Source organism: Diorhabda sublineata, chromosome X, assembly GCF_026230105.1.
Source record: "Diorhabda sublineata isolate icDioSubl1.1 chromosome X, icDioSubl1.1, whole genome shotgun sequence".
In the NCBI taxonomy this organism is placed as follows: Eukaryota; Metazoa; Arthropoda; class Insecta; order Coleoptera; family Chrysomelidae; genus Diorhabda; species Diorhabda sublineata.
Window position 1 is genome coordinate 34,024,251 of NC_079485.1, and position 16,789 is coordinate 34,041,039.

The window sequence follows — 16,789 nt, forward strand, 5'->3', positions numbered from 1 at the left end:
ACTAAGATTAATTTAAGTTCCTTATTGAAATAATAAAAACTAGTATCAGAAATAATAAATAACACAAATCTCAAAAATGCATCTGGGATCTTTTTCTATTATAACCTGTATAATTACAAAAATCTAGTTTAGGTTATAATTATTTTTTTTTTATATATGTAATAGCATTGTATAAAGAATAGGATAGTAGGTTAACCTTATGAGGATATCATTTGACGAGGTGGACGCCACCAATAGATGGCAGTGGAGGGTTGGCATCCACAGCACGTCTTTTCTTACTGTACGTCGGAGCTTGAATTACGGGTTTTCTTAGCTTTGGTTGCCAAATTACCCCAATAACAGATGGCGCCAAAATTATTTAAAATCTTATATTCCACCCTGTGGATGTAAATTGTGATGTAAAATTTCTTATTTTGGGTGCCTATATCAAAGTTGCAATTTAAGTTCATTATTGTATTGTGTTATTGTTAAGTTTCGTTGGTTGTGCATTTGGATTATTTTTTTATTTGAGAATCTTTGAACTTTGATATATATTTCATTTTTAAGGTAAGTGGATATTATTACAATTAATACACATCACTACTCTCTTAGTTCATATATTCAAATTATAAGAGGCGCTAGATATATAAATGCTACAGCTTACAATTTCGAAAAAAACTGTATATTTAGCGATCTACTTACTATAATATATTTATATAACAAATAATCACTTTTTTCGCAATTTTTCAGAAATGGCTGGAAATAAGTGTGTTATTTCAAATGTGGACTAAGTAAGAGATCAGATCCTACAATTAAAATGTACCGATTTCCTGTGAATCACCTCACCAGATGTCAAAAATGGATCATACACTCGGGTGTTATTCTTAGACAATTATTTCTCATAAAGGAATAAAAAATAGTGAATGTGAATAAATGACTGTTTACAAATGTTCAATACTAAACATAAGTAGGTATTTAATTATCGTCAAATAAAAGATAATTCGTCCAATAGTTTTTTCTGATAATGAGTTTATTTGTATTATGGTCACATTACATATTATACGAGTACAATGATTTACTACAAATTCCAAATCCATTCAATCTTATAAACTTATCAAAAGTACTTGAATCATACCTAAATTTAAACTTAGAAGCCACCTTTATAGTAAAGACAAATAGAATAGAATAAAACATTTTTGAAAATATTTCAAACTTATACATAAACACAACTAACCAAGTACAAAGGACTGAACTTTAATATTTCACAAAAATTTAGATAGTATTTTTTGTTATTTTTTTATGTTTATGAAGTAAGCACATAATAATAAGGTAGTTTGTCTGTGTATTTATATTTGGAAATTATCCTGTAAATGAGGCAAAAATTTCACCTGTTCAAATGTATATAGACTGTTTTTTTATCACATATTTTAATAAGGTTATAATACTATATTCTATGCCATAACAGATTGACAAAATAGTAACAATTAGGAAGAAAATTATAATTTCCTACATTCTCAAGTTATACATGAAAATTATACTTTTATTTTATCCAGCATAGAATGTTTGAATGAAATAATATCAAATACTAGTTTTATTTGAGTACAAATTTACTATAGACATGTACCAACAAATTTTCGATACGATGTTTCGTGCCTCTCGAATAACTAACATCACTAATGATTATTCTTAAATACGTTTCTGTCATAGATACTCGTTTTGATTTTGTCAAAACACTTGTACTGAGAGCTTTACTTTAAACATTACCTGGTGTTTTCGATATAAAAAAAACTTTTTTAACCAATGTAAGGTCCATCCATAATATCACCATTTTTGTCCTCGTATCTATTAAGGGTAAGAATATAGTAATGCCATATACCATCTTATGATTGTTGAATACTTTTAATAAAAAGGAATTTTAGTTTCAATTTTATTATATATATTGCAAAAAACACATTTAACAAGAGATAATTTTATTTGCTAGTAAGAACCCGCTTTCATGACCATACATACTTGGTTCAGATAAGTAGACCTTTTGCCTGCTTTTATTATACCATTAAACAAACAGATGGTTTTGTAAGCATTTATGGTCTCATTGTAAAATATAAATTCTGAAAGTTGAAGGTAGCAACAAGCTCCTCAAGTACATTTTTCCAGTTGCACATTATGAATGAATTTATCATCCCAACAAATATTGATGTTAGTTATTTATTTCACGATTTACCTATCCATAACTTCCTACAGTGATAATAGAAACAGCCTATTTAAAACTATAGAACATATTAATGATTTAACTCAACAATGAGCTGAGTTTTAACATTTCCATATTATTTTGTGGTCAATCCAAATAGTACTGGCACTAATAATAGCTGAATATCAGAATATAAAAAAAATTTAAAAACAAATAATTAAAATTTCCTGCTAATTAGTTGATAAACAGTCCACACCAGACTAATTCAAGATCCACTTTAAAATCAATTTTCTGTTTATCGTCAGAGGAGGGTATAACAGAAACCCAACAGTGAAAGCATTTCGAGTTGCATTTAAAATAAATATTGTCGCCAATTTAATGAGGCCACCTAGAAGTCCTAATGCAGGCAGTCGACTGGATGATGATAATATACTGCGTTTACCAACTGATGACAATGAAGCACTCGCTTCATTAAATTTTGAAGCAGAAGCATCATCCGAACACCAATTCAATTTCTTCCGATGTACATTCAAATGATATTGCGACGTTAGAAAATTGTTCTGTAATATATTTTGGGGTTATTTGATTAAAAAATGTTTAGATCGCTTCAACTGCAAAAACTGTAAAGTCAGTTCAGAAGCTTCTGATGACATAAACAGTGGACAAGAGCTTCTTATATTCTATAAGAATTATTATTTAAATGAAGTGTGGATTGAAAACTCCAACAACATTATTGAAAAATTTCACCATGATAGTACTTAATAGCTTCAACAAAAATATAGGGAAAATTTCAGATAATAATATTGAATTTGAAAAAGAAAATTGTTGGAAAAATAAAAAAAATTCTTCTCTAGTGATATGCAACAAATACAATCTGTTGTAGTCATAGGCAATACATTTTCAATTTATTATTGTGAACTCAGATTTTCAAATATTGTAAAAGTTCATTACAAACTAGACTAAAAAAAATTATAAGTTATCAATAATTCAGCCTAATTGAACAACCAATATATTTTGTATTTTTCTTGTGGTAAATAATGGTATAAGTTGGTCCTTAGCTGACATTAATGAAAAAATTCGAAAACTTGAATATCAATAATATTTATTATATATTATTATATATAATAAAATGGTTTAAGACTGATGCAAAAAATTGTCGTACATTTTTCAAGGTCCATTCACAGTAGATTATATTTTCGATAAAAGGTGAATATTGAAATATTTGTGTCGATTGTGGTTTGATTTCCAATATTCAACAACAAAAAGAATAATTAATAAGCAATAATAATCAACGTTTTTATTTATAGTAGGTGTTTCAATAGTAAATGACTGATTACTTGACTCAGAATATCTAGAGGTCATCGCGAGTAAATTCTACATGTACTACATTTTTGGGGTTTTACAGTCTTCTTAACGGAGATTCAGGTTGTTTAGTGGATTTTGTCAATTTCTTTCTGTGGTCAAAATTAAGAGCTGCTTTGTATATATTTTCTTGATAACACACAGTCCAAATGGGTCGGGTACTGGTTATAAAAAAAATAATTTCCAGAAAACAAAAATATTAAAATGTGAATAATGTTCCGAAGAAACACCATCATACTTTTTAAAAAACTTTTTGAGAATTTGAAAAAGTTTTAAAATTACAATAAATGTACTCAATTTGTTGGCCATTCGAATTTCCTACTAACAATGTTGTAGCTGTAAAATGCACAAGGAATATATACAGGACCGTACAACTTGTATTTTCGGATAATTTTTTCAAACGCTCAGTTTATAATTATTATAATTTTATATCAACAATTTCATAAATAGTGTAGTTATTATTGTTACTTTATTTAATTTTTCTGTTCGATATTTTATAATAAATTCATTTACTAAAACTTTGAGTGTTTTATTTAGTTATCTAATATGAAGGATGCAATTACCTCAGAGCAAAATCCGTCATTCCTGACGTCAGCCAAGGTTTTTGTAAGTGAAAAATTCCACCGTTGACTGGAGAAGATGGATCAGTAACCTCAGAAAATAAAAATTCGCAAGGATCGTGTGCTTGCATCCCATTGGATTTTTTTGCGGCTATGTACTTTTTTGCCTACTTTGATAAACTAGAGACAATTTAACATTTGGAAATTTACATTCGAAGAGTTATTGGCACATATACTGCGAAGAGTTTATGAAAATTGGTCAGCATCATAATATTTCCCATTCAAGCCCCAATCAATATTGAATCGCTTTGTAGCTGTAAGAAACACCTGTGATATCAGCCTTGATACCGTTGGCGATGAACGTGTTGAAATATCGAGTTTTGTTTGTTAATATGTAGTTTTTTGTTCATTAACCGAGATGATATGAGCACATTTATAATAAACTCGGCTAACACCTAAATCTGTAGGCAGCATCAGATCACCAACATAAATACCGATCTTAAAAACATTCTGGAGAGGGGTGGAAGCAATCTGATTGAGTTTAATACAGCAAAGATTCAGGCTGCTGTTTTTACAAAGCAGACTGGCATGTGGCTCTGAATTTGGCCCTATCTGAGCATAAAACATCACCACCACCGCAAATTCGCTTGTTGGGTGTTGAGGTTGGAAGCAATGTCCTGGCATAGTCACGTAACCAAATTAGCTAAAGCAGCTTCACAAAAACTTGGAGCCCTCTTTAAGGCCAAACATCTATATACTCTGCAACATCTCCTAATCCTCGACAAGGCTCACATTCGTTCATTTTGGAGTATTGCTCTCACATTTGGAGCTCGGCTGCCAAGCATACCCTGAGGATACGTGACTCAATACTCAATAGAGCAATTCGACTTATAGGCGATCATGAGTTGACCAGAAAATTAAACAGCTTAGAGTATAGAAGAAAGAAATACCGTCTAGAGCAATATTTGTAAGATCTACTCTACTGGCAGACGTGGCACATGAACACCGAGTTCGCCTGCTGACGCCAAGAACGTCAATTTATCGGGACTCATTTCTTTGAAAGGTGTAAGCTCGTGGAATCAGCTACCAAGACACGTCTTGCCCGAGCACTACTACCTACAGAAGTTCAAGATCAATATTCACAGGCATCTCCATACCGCAGACACCACTCCAACTACTCGAGTGCAATGGGGTTTCTCCTCTTGTGCTTACTTTTTAAATAAAAAACGTATCAAAACGTACCTGAAGTTCTGTTTGATTAGAAAACCACAATTTTCTCTGTAAAATTTTAAATAAATATTGAAAGAAGCTCAAAAGATCCTCCTTTTTAATAGACAACACAATGTACACGAAAAGTGTCATAGCAACTGCAAATGAAAACAAAATCTTTTTAAAAGGCTAACTATAAACGTGAAAATGTTTATTTATCTGAGTAAAAAGGTGAAGATATATTTAATTATTTATAGCACAATATATAATTATTCTCAAAACTTTCCAGATTGCTATTCCAAATAATACTAAAATTAATGCAATAGCCTGGAATAAGTTAGATGGTTATATTGCTGTTGGAGGAGAAAATGGGCTTTTAAAAGTTCTAAAACTTGATTCATGTAAGAAATTGGATATTTTTTTATTTCTGGATAAACTAAAAATATGTTGTAGCTAATGATAACGATGGAAGTGTAAAAAACAAAGGTCTCGCAGCCACAAGCAATCTTTCAATGAACCAGACTTTGGAGGGGCATACCGAAAATATAGAAGTGATAGTATGGAATGAATCTCATAAAAAATTGACCACAAGTGATGAAAACGGTGTAATTATTGTATGGATGCTTTATAAGGTGTAATTTCCATGTTGTGTTACATATCATAGAATATAAAACTCATATGTAAATTGTATACCTATTCGTAAAGAAGCTAACGAGTAGGATGTTTTAGAATGTCTGGTATGAAGAAATGATAAATAACCGTAAAAAGTCAACAGTAGTTGGAATGTCATGGAGTGCTGATGGTCAAAAAATATGTATTATTTATGAAGATGGAGTTGTTATAGTTGGTTGTGTTGGAGGAAATAGAATATGGGGTAAAGAGCTGAAACCAATACAACTATCTGGAGTACAGTGGTCTCCAGACAGCAAGTTATTGTTATTTAGTTTGAAAACTGGAATGTTACACCTATATGATAATCAAGGCAACTTTGTGGTGAGATGAAATTACTATTATAATATTTTTGGATCCGTTTTAATTTTTCCTTATATTTTATTGAAATTGCATTTATCTTTTTTTTCAGATGAAACTGAATGTGCTTTGTCATGACCCTTCATTTGAAGCAATTCCCATAGTTGGACTTGACTGGTACAATGGAATAAATGGAAATATGTATTCACTGTGCCCAAATCTAGCAATAACTTTTGAAAATGGAAAAACACAACTTATGAAAAACGAAAGTGATATATGTAAGTGAAATTCATGAATTATTATGTTTTTTATTCTAATTTTATTTCAGTAAATGAAGGTGTAATTGTGTTATACTTCATAATATTAGATTCAAAATAAGAATTTACTTTTCTATGAAATTTTGAAGCTCAATTGTTTTCTATTGATCTTGATATGTTAATTTTATACAATTTTCCACCCATAGTTTAACTTCATTTTTATCGGAATAGAGCTATCGTCACGGAAGCTTTGAGAACTTTTTTCCATGCTGAATGTTACTTTAGTTTTCAATTAGTCGGGGAATTTTTCTAGAAGAGATGAATACATTTGAATATTTTTCAATTAATGTTTAGATTTTCATTAGTCACTATTAATAGCATGTTACCAACAAAATTACAAAAATGATTGCAATATGCTGCCTTGAGGTACACATCATTTTTCCCTATGGTAACTGGTTTGATATCTATAAAAACTGGTACTTATAGTCTAAGATACCACTTCTGGATTCTGCAGCTATCTATTTTTTTGTTAGGAAATTAATTTTAAATGAATGTTGATGGAGTATGCAATAGATTAGCGATAGGTGATATTGACAAAATAAAAATTTTTTTATATAAACTGTTACAATTCTTCATGTTTCAATATTTTGCTTTTTATATTTTCTATCCTGTGACAAATATTTTGTGACAATAATAAATATGAACTAATGTTGGATAACATCATTTCTTTTAGCTCCCATTATAGTAGATACAAAAATGTTTGCAGTCCATTGTTCCTGGAATCATAATGGATCACTCCTTGCTATTTGTGGCAGACAGTTTGCAGAAGAAAAACAAGTGAACTTAGTACAATTTTATAGTCCTTTTGGGGAAGTAAGTATACATATAACATTGGAAAAATATATAACTTTATTAAGTTTCTATCAATTTCATAATAATTATTATTTATTTTTTAGCATTTGAGGACTTTGAAAGTACCTGGAAATTCAATAGCACGCTGTGTTTGGGAAGGGGGATCCTTAAGAGTTGCTCTAGCTGTTGATTCATTTGTATATTTTGCTAACATCAGACCTGACTATAAATGGTGTTATTTTAAAAAAACGGTAGTCTTTAGCTCGTTCAGACCTCATAAACCTGGAATATGTCTCTCTTTTTGGGATACCAGTAACAATCAAGTAAGTTTACAAAATTAAAAGATACATTTGAAGTATTTGCAACTAAAAAAACCAATGTTGGGAATATATAAACAATTTTCATTAACGATTAAGTATGGTTTGATCTGTTTTTGGTATAACATTTGATCTTATTTACTGGGAAATAGTGACTGGATGTGAAAATATCAGAGCGGCAAAGCATTCGTATTGAACAAATTATCCTAATATAAAATTAATCTGGTTTTTATAAAAAATAGAGCAATAAATGTTTTTCAAATAAAGTATTTCATTTTAGTGTCATACTAGATGGGTACATACATTGCTAGGAATAGCAGGATATGGTGATCATTGTGTAGTTGCTACAAAATCTGATAATGAGGATCCTTTAGGAAAATATGGTCTTATACTTTATAACACTTTAGGAACTCCAGTGGATGGTATATATTGGATTTTAGTATAGATTGAAAAATTTAAAAGTTTTAGATTATGCAATTTTTTTAGGGAAATACATAAATATTGAACCCATTGCAATAGGTATGAGTTCTTATCAAGTTTTTGCATCATCAAGAAATAATTTTATTGTTTGGTATTACAAAACGCCAAAATCCATGTCAGGTGATTATTTTTTTCTGTTTCTCATTTCATATTTCAACAAATAAAGAATTTTTACAAGTATGCTTGTAATGATAATGTTTTTAGCTAACAGCAACAGAATAAAAATGTTCCACATAGACGATAGTCCCTCAGGTGCAGTTGAAATAATTCAAGAATTAGAGGGTGGAAGTAGTATACCAGTTAGTACACATGAAACTATAGATCCAGTGTGTTGCTTAGTTGCAAGTGATAAATGTTTAATAATTGGAAGAGATTCCGGTCTTATACAATTTTATGTATTACCTCATCTTGTACTAACTAACAGGTTTAAAATTAGTACCCGGCCTCATAAGATGGCCATTAACTGTAGCTCTACGTAAGTACTTTTTACTTTTAATTAATACATTTCATATGTATTTTAAACCTGTTGTTCTAAGATGATATATTTGCGAGTGGCTGTTACTTAAACTGTAGTCATTCTTATAAAATTATCAACCTAGACGATGATGGACAGAAATTTCAAGTTTGTAGTGTCTTTAAAATAAAGTAAGAATTGGCTTGTTTAATTATATGAAGAAAATACTGAAAAATCCCATTCTCATTGTAATTCTCTGAACTTAATATCTAAAATGCAATTTTTCAGACGTTTATCAATAATTGATATATCTGGTTTAATGACAGTACTTGATATATCAGAAGGCGTGAGTAGGCCTGCAACCTCATCCACAGATACAAAATTAGAACGTAAAGATGTATGGGCAATGTGTTGGGCTTCTGATAATCCACAATTATTAGCCATTATGGAAAAGACTAGAATGTATATCTTTAGAGGAATGTACCCCGAAGAACCAGTAGCTTGTTCTGGATATATATGCAGTTTTAGTGTAGGTATTCTTTGGATTAATGAGGCTGTATTGTATCATTTTTATCAGCCATAAGTCTAGAATTCACTAAACATTTGCAGTTGCTAGTTGCTAATAATGCCACAATAGCTACCCAAAATAATCTTTCACTAAGGGTAGATCCCGTAGGAGCTCTATTTTCCTGTTTTCTAATTTGAAGTTGTGATCAATGTCACTTGGAAACTACAACAATTTGAAAATTTGATAAAAAATTGGATAAAATTACCATTCCCTAACAACTCACTTTTATTTTTCTTTAAATACCATATCAGACAATGAGGTCTCGTTTTTTTCTCATTTATATAAGGTGGTCCAAAATTATATATGTTAATTTTTAGTGCTGATAATTAATATATCAGGTTTCAGATTGTTCTATTGTTTTATTAATGATTGTGATGAGTGCATCCAAGTCTCTTTGAATTAATAACTTTCTAATTTGAAAATTAAATTTTTTATTAAAAAAAATAAAACTATATTTGTACTGAGTTAATTATTTTTAACAATTCTAAACAACTATAATGTGGTTTTTGGTCCATTGAATTATAATAATGAAACCACATTATGCTGAACTCAGTATTATCGCCTTTTCTATATCATGATTTTATTTGGTGGTCTGTGAATAGAGGAAAAATTTACTTCTAGAACCCAATAAAATAAGAAATAGCTTTAGTTTGTAAAAATGTGGTGGTAGACATTTATATAAATCTTCAATTGGTTGTTTCAAGTTATCTATACCTAAATTAAAATTAACGAAACTTTATTGTCATTACAAATATTTGTGGTGAAGTAGTTGATGTTAATAAACTGTTACATTCACATTCTATGGGCTAAGTATTCCCATAACTACAAATCTTTTTAGGATCTAGAAATTCAAGCTGTTCTCTTAGACGAAGTAATAGAACAGCCTGAGAAGCCTCACAAAGACCATATCGTAAAAATAGAGGTGAAGAGTTTAAGAGATACCCGACAACTGCTAGAGAAAGTTGGTATTAATGAAGCTTGCCAGTTTGTCGAAGAAAACAGACATCCTAGGTTATGGTAAGATGGAATATTAACTAGGTAAATAATAACATTTTGTAAACTTGACCAATTTTAGGCGACTTATAGCAGAGGCAGCATTAAAAGAAATGAATTTAACAATGGCAGAATCTTGTTTTGTGAGATCAAAAGATTATTCAAAAGTTTTATTTGTCAAAAAACTTCAAGAAGTGAACAATTATGCTATAAGAAGGGCGCGCATTGCTACTTATTTCAAAAATTTCGATGAAGCTGAAAAAATTTATATGGAAGCAGATAGGAGGTAATTTAATTTTTACAAAAAAAAGTAAAAATAATTTCCTCTTTTTCAGCGACTTAGCTTTAAAACTGCGTCAAACTTTAGGCGATTGGTTCAGAGTAATTCAAATTTTGAAAAATGGTATAACAGCTCCAGATACATTACTCCAAACGGCTTATAATGCAACAGCAGATTACTTCGCTCATTTTAATAACTGGTAATCAATAGAAATTTTGAAATTCTCTTTGCTTATTTTTTTTACTTATTATCATATATGAGGGTTACCAATTTATTTGGACTTTAAATTTATTCTCTTAAATATACGAAGAAGCAGCAACTATGAGTTTGATATATTTTTTCTGGAATTTATGTAGAATTTGAAGTTATTATTGTTTCTTCCAGGATAAGATGCATTTTTGTTGAAGTGATGTTTTTGTCAAATAATAAAATTTACGCTCTGCTTGAGGTCAAATCCAGTGTAAAAGTAGAACGGTGTTGACATTGTTACTCATAGCAAAGCGTTAAAAAACGATATATAGAACATTCTTCTCTCATTCATTTTAAAATATTAAGTACTTAAACCTATTCCAGGGCTTCTGCTATTGAATATTACGAATTAGCCAAAAATACTTCAAAAGTAGTAGAATGCTACTATCATTTAGAAGATTGGCAGAACCTAGATGCCATGATAGATTGTTTACCAGAAGGTGATCCTCTTCTAGAAAGAATAGGTGATATGTTTGCTTCAAACGCAGTTCATAATGAAGCAGTAAAAGCGTATGTCAAAGTTGGGAAAGTGAAATCAGCTATCAATTTGTGTATCATGCACAATAGGTGGGATGTGGCTATTGATCTAGCAAAAACTTATAAGATTCCTAAAATTTCAGATTTGCTGGTGAAATATACTAGTCATCTTGTAGAACAGGGTCAAATTATGAATGCAGTACAAGTCAATGTACAGGCTAAATATTATCTATTAGCTGCAGAGTATGTTTTTAAGGTAAAGTGAATATTTCCGTTTTATCTTATTTCAATATTTGACTGTAGAAGCTTAAAATGTTTATTAATATTAAATAGATACTTTAGTGTTCAAAGTGAGTATTTCCTTCAGGTTCAACTTGAATAATACAGCTTATTTGTTACAGCTTGCCAAAAAAGAGTCCCAAATATACAGTAATAAGTTGCTGCGTATTAAAAAATACTATGTTTATGCTGCCAGATTGGTCGAAATAAACAAAAATCTAGATTCTGGTATGTGAATAATACTGTTGATATTTTTCTTCTTTCGTCGTTGATACTGTTCCAGTTGCAACAAACTATACTGTTTTCTCTGTCTTAGGGGATTGGCAACCCACTGATGAACTTATGGTTGAAAATGCCTGGAAAGGAGCCGAGGCTTATCACTATTACATGATGTGTCACAGATATTTATATTATGAAAAACCACACGAAGCATTGTGTACAGCTTATAAGTTACAAGATTATCAGGATTACATTTGTCCCGTCGATGTGTATTCGCTTTTAGCTTTTGCTGCATACCTTGATCGAAAATTTGGAGTGTGCTCTGCAGCTTTGATAAATCTTAAAAGCTTGAAAAATGTGAGTATAGTCACAAAAATATTCTCTCTAATATTTGTATGTTTTTATGAATTCCAATAATAATGTTATGGCTACATTCTGTTTTTATTATTTTTAATTGTTTTTTTTATTTATTCTAGATTTCAGAAGTGGAAAAAAGTCGGTATGAAAAGCTAGCTCTGGATATATTTGCCCGTAACAAACCAATTAATCCTGACACTAATATGATTTGTTGTGACTATTGTGCTCATTCAATTCATGACTGGTAAGTAGTGATTGAAATAATTAGAAATAGTTTTTCGCTTTATCTCATTTGTTAAAAAAGTTTATTAGGATATTTCAATATTTTGTGATATTCTTACATTTTCTTGAAACATTTAATACTATTAGCCAGGAACAACTGTTGAGTTTTGAAAACGTAGGTTTTTGAGGTATGACTTTTAATGAATCTTACAAGCAGTTAACAAATTATTAATCGTTCTTTTTTTCTATTGTTTGCAACACATGATTACTCGAGCTTAAATAAGCCCATCTTTTTTAGTTGGTACGATCTTTCGCAATCTGTGGCCGGATTTCTACTTTTTCTACAAAGTTGTTTGTATTATAAGTGTTGCATGACATGTAGTAGTGTATGAACCCGTGCATCCTATCTGACCTGCCATCTTTCAATAGGTTTTATATATCTACTTACCGTTCTACACTATTGCAATATGTACAGCTTGAAATGACAAAAAGGGAAAAATCACAGTGGTACTTTGATGTTACAATTCGATTTATATCATATTTTTTTGGATTGTGCTATGTTCGTGTCGTTCAAAAAGGTGAAAAAAGTGCTTTTCCATTAGGACTTTCTCACACTTCGAAGATTGCCATGGCTATAATTCGAGATTTACATTTCGAATTCGTTGACTATCCACCATATAAAAATCAAACTTTAACCAAATTTATTTTATTTTCAGGTATACACAGTGTCCTAATTGCAACATCCATTTTCCTACGTGCATAGCTACGGGTCGTTCGATTTTGAGTAGAAAAATCTGGTTTTGTAAGTTCTGTAAACATTCAGCAATAGAATCACAAATGATGAATGAAACTGTATGCCCCTTGTGTCACTCTAAAAACTAGCTACACTAACAAAAAAAATATTTTCATCGTTGCCGTCCAAATAACATGATCTCTTGTAGTTTGTAGTTTTTAGTTTATCAATAAATATTTTTTTCTCTGTCTACAGTTGTTTTTTACACGGATTTCAAGATGTGTAAACACATTGGTATACACACATTACACTCCACATATGTTCACCACGCGCTGTGTGGTGAAAAGGATAAAAAAGACCTTTCTAATAAAGATAACAGCAAAATCGCTGAAGTGCAAATTCACATCCATGTGAAATAAACTACTAGAAACAATGGTAAAATGAACAAGAATAGTTACAATCCAGAAAACAATGAAAATCGTTTAGCAAAACAAATACGCTAAGAAATTAAACAGTCGCATTCGAATCACAACAGACACATAAGGGTGTGCGTGCGTGATAAATCCAGTCCAAAGCCATAGATGGATTATAAACAGAATATTCCACCACCCCCTGTTATTCCGACAAGCTCTCATTGTATGTTAAGACGTAATGTGTTAATGCGTGCGTGCGCGTGTGTTTATGAATCGCTGCGTTTCTAACTTCTTCGCCTTTTTTATAGCTGTTACTAGGCACTTCCTTATGAAACACAGAGGTATCGTGTCTGGAAGTGTCCTTCAATGGATTAACTCGAGTTTTAGGATATTCTTTTCGTCTTTTTTGTTAATTTTATGAGCTTTTGCTTTAGTTTAGTGTGTTTTAGATTTTTAAAGTTATTGTTACTAAACTAACTTAATCTATCGATCCAATTATCTCCCGAGTTTCTTGTAATTTACTCTGGTGTACTTCATGAATTTTTTCACTTCCTCATTCCTTGAATATCTTTTTTGCCCTGGCGTCCTGTATATTTTTGTCTATTTTTGATAGTTTATATACAACTTTGTTATATGTTTTTTAATTCTTTGATCAATATTTATAGAAAAAAAATTATTTTATATCTATCATGTCACGCAATATAGCGCCCTTACTGAAAAGTTTAAACTACCTACAAAATTTTTTAATTTCCAATAATTTTTTTACTGAACATATGATACAAAGTAAATACGACAGTTATTCTTTCGATTATTCTAAAATAAGCTTTATTATTAAACTTTGATTAATCTGAAAAATGTTATATGAATCGTATTTTGTAGCAGAATGTAAAAATACCCCGACCAAAACACCTGATAAAGATTTTTTATGATGCCTTGAATTTCAAATATACAAAAAAATGTTTTGAGGGTGTTGGTGGTTTTAACGATCCTGCGAGATGTAATTATTTTTGTTTACAGGATCATTTTAATGTTACTAAGATTCAAATTTGATTTATTTTAATATTTTATAGTGATTAAGTTTATTATGCTTTTAATTTTTAACGTGATTGTGTAATAATCACTTTATTATATATAAATAATGATAACTTAACCTATAAAAGGTTTATTCACTTTATTCTTATATATAGAAAAATGTTTTTTTATATGTAACCAATAAATGAAAACTGTATTATAACAGCACACGCTACGTTGCCGGCAACGATAATTTCGTGATCATCAAGCAGATAACTGCTCCTTTTTTATTGAACATACGACGTCACAGTTGGGAACCAATGAGAATCGTTTTTTTATTTAGTTAAAATTAAAAATTTTTGCGATTTTCAATTAAATATTTAGATATTATTTTTTCACCTTTAATTAAATATTTTACTATCTAACATTATTTCATATCAAGAACTTATAAAATAAACAAAAAAAAATAAACTCTTTTTAAAAAAGTCCCCTATACTGTTCCCGGCAATACACCTGATGACTGCTATCAAATGTCTTGTTTGCTACCTTTACCTGAAACTTCCTCTCATTGAGATAACAATTCAACAGTTTTATGAGAGGTTTCGTGTATTCTGCACCTTTCATCTTCTAAAGCAAGTCCTCGTGCCATAATTGATCGAAGTCTACCGTTTATTATGTTTGTGTGTGATACCTTTTTTGGTGTACTCTTAGTGCTCTGTTTCAATTTTCATTTTTTTTATCAATGCGAACCTAAGTAGTTCTCTCACTTTTATCGGTCTTGTGATTCCTAGAAGTTCTTGATCGACCTCATTTAGGTATTGGTTTATATTTTTTTCTACTACGTCTGAGAAATTCATTTCTTTGTCGGGATGAGCTATAAGTGTAAAATGAATTTCCTTTTTGTTTTTTAAAGCTTCAGCATTATATTTTTCTGAATATGCCATCCTTTTGGTTCTGATTATTTGCGACATTGATTTCCTCGGCTCTAATAGAATTGTCACTATATTCCATATATCGGATTTTTGCGGGTCTATCTCGGTGATTCTTTGTTTGTTTGCTCCTGTGTTCCTGAATTTTTCGTATTTTCGGCTTTATTGCCACAACTCTCCTTTCTTTATTGGGTTTTCGTATCCTTGAATCTGTTGTATTTTCTGCTTTCTTAGTAGTGGTACTTTGTTCTATCGCTTCTGATATTGCTTCTTCGAAGAAACGGACTTTTTATTTTAAAGTTTCCTGACTAATAATTTTCCGTAATCTGTCCAAACAGTTGTTCTGTTGGCCTTCTGAATTTTGATCAGTCGGTTTCCTTATTTTCCTCTTTGTTAACTTTGGATTTATTAAAAAATTATTGTTATCACAAAAACACAATGGTAAATTTAGCGAGTGAAGTATACACACTTTATGCGATGAGGATTGCCCAGTTTTTTTATTGTGGTATATTCCACTTTCTCCGGACACTGCTGTACTCTAGGGGTCAGTATGGTGGTGACGAATACGTTGAAGTCAGCTAAACAGATTTCAATTGCCCTCCTGGACTGGTAACCTAGTTATTTACTGCTAGTGATACTTACGAAACTTTTGAGGTAAGAAGTCTTATCGAAATAATAAATAAAAATAAACTATACATGAAAATACATCAATATATAAAGAAAAATAAAGCTGGGAAAAGCAACGATAGGAAAAGCGAAAACTCTACGGTTACTACCTAATAACTGCCAAGTGACGCACGAACGGCTACTAAACGGTGCAACAAAGTGACAGAGGTGCGTGCAACAAGCGAGGTTTAGCGGCGTGCAAAAACTAAACTCTCGGTCATCCAAACTCTACGGTATAAGCTGCGGTTCTCGCGTTAGCAAATTACCGCATGCGCATTTATTAATTCTGGTAACAACTTTGCAAAGTGTTTTCATAGTCGGTTGGCTGAACACGACCACTACTGAAATCTGAATACTCAGTGCCCTCAACACACTTCTACGACTCTTACTGGAGTGTAAATATTCAGCGCTTCCAGTAGCAGTTTCCCTACCCCCGGTATAATCGGTTGTCTGTTGCACACACTATTACTGACCTACCTCTCACAATTTAAAGAGTTATATCGGCTTACCTGGATTTCTTCCACTTAAGTTCAGAAGGACTGGCGCAGAAACCCTTTTACAGACTTAATAAAATATCGGACACTTACTCTGCTCCGGCTCTTGTCTTAGCTGTAAAATGTGTGGTGGAGGGGGTTCTGGTTCTTCGAGAACTCCTTTTCTCTTCCAAATATTAAAACGGCGGAACGATTTTCGTTTTAATATACTAGAGGTGGGATCGCCTTGGCCTCGCCTCCCAAAATCGTACTTAAGTTTCGGAGCGCGGCAT

At 31.1% G+C, this 16,789-nt stretch overlaps 1 protein-coding gene across 1 annotated transcript; it reads left to right on the forward strand.

The window, feature by feature from the left end:
• Positions 1-5,405: 5,405 nt before the first annotated feature.
• On the forward strand, positions 5,406-13,254 carry LOC130450847 (WD repeat-containing protein 35). Its single transcript, XM_056789512.1, has 19 exons — positions 5,406-5,529; positions 5,588-5,699; positions 5,752-5,930; positions 6,028-6,291; positions 6,380-6,545; positions 7,258-7,397; positions 7,481-7,699; positions 7,974-8,115; positions 8,180-8,293; positions 8,378-8,648; positions 8,916-9,156; positions 10,034-10,212; positions 10,271-10,474; positions 10,524-10,667; positions 11,042-11,450; positions 11,596-11,701; positions 11,790-12,049; positions 12,169-12,293; positions 12,988-13,254. The coding sequence occupies exons 1-19, from the start codon at positions 5,506-5,508 to the stop codon at positions 13,151-13,153; spliced, it is 3,465 nt and encodes a 1,154-aa protein (XP_056645490.1). The 5' UTR covers positions 5,406-5,505; the 3' UTR covers positions 13,154-13,254.
• The last annotated feature ends 3,535 nt before the right edge of the window (positions 13,255-16,789 follow it).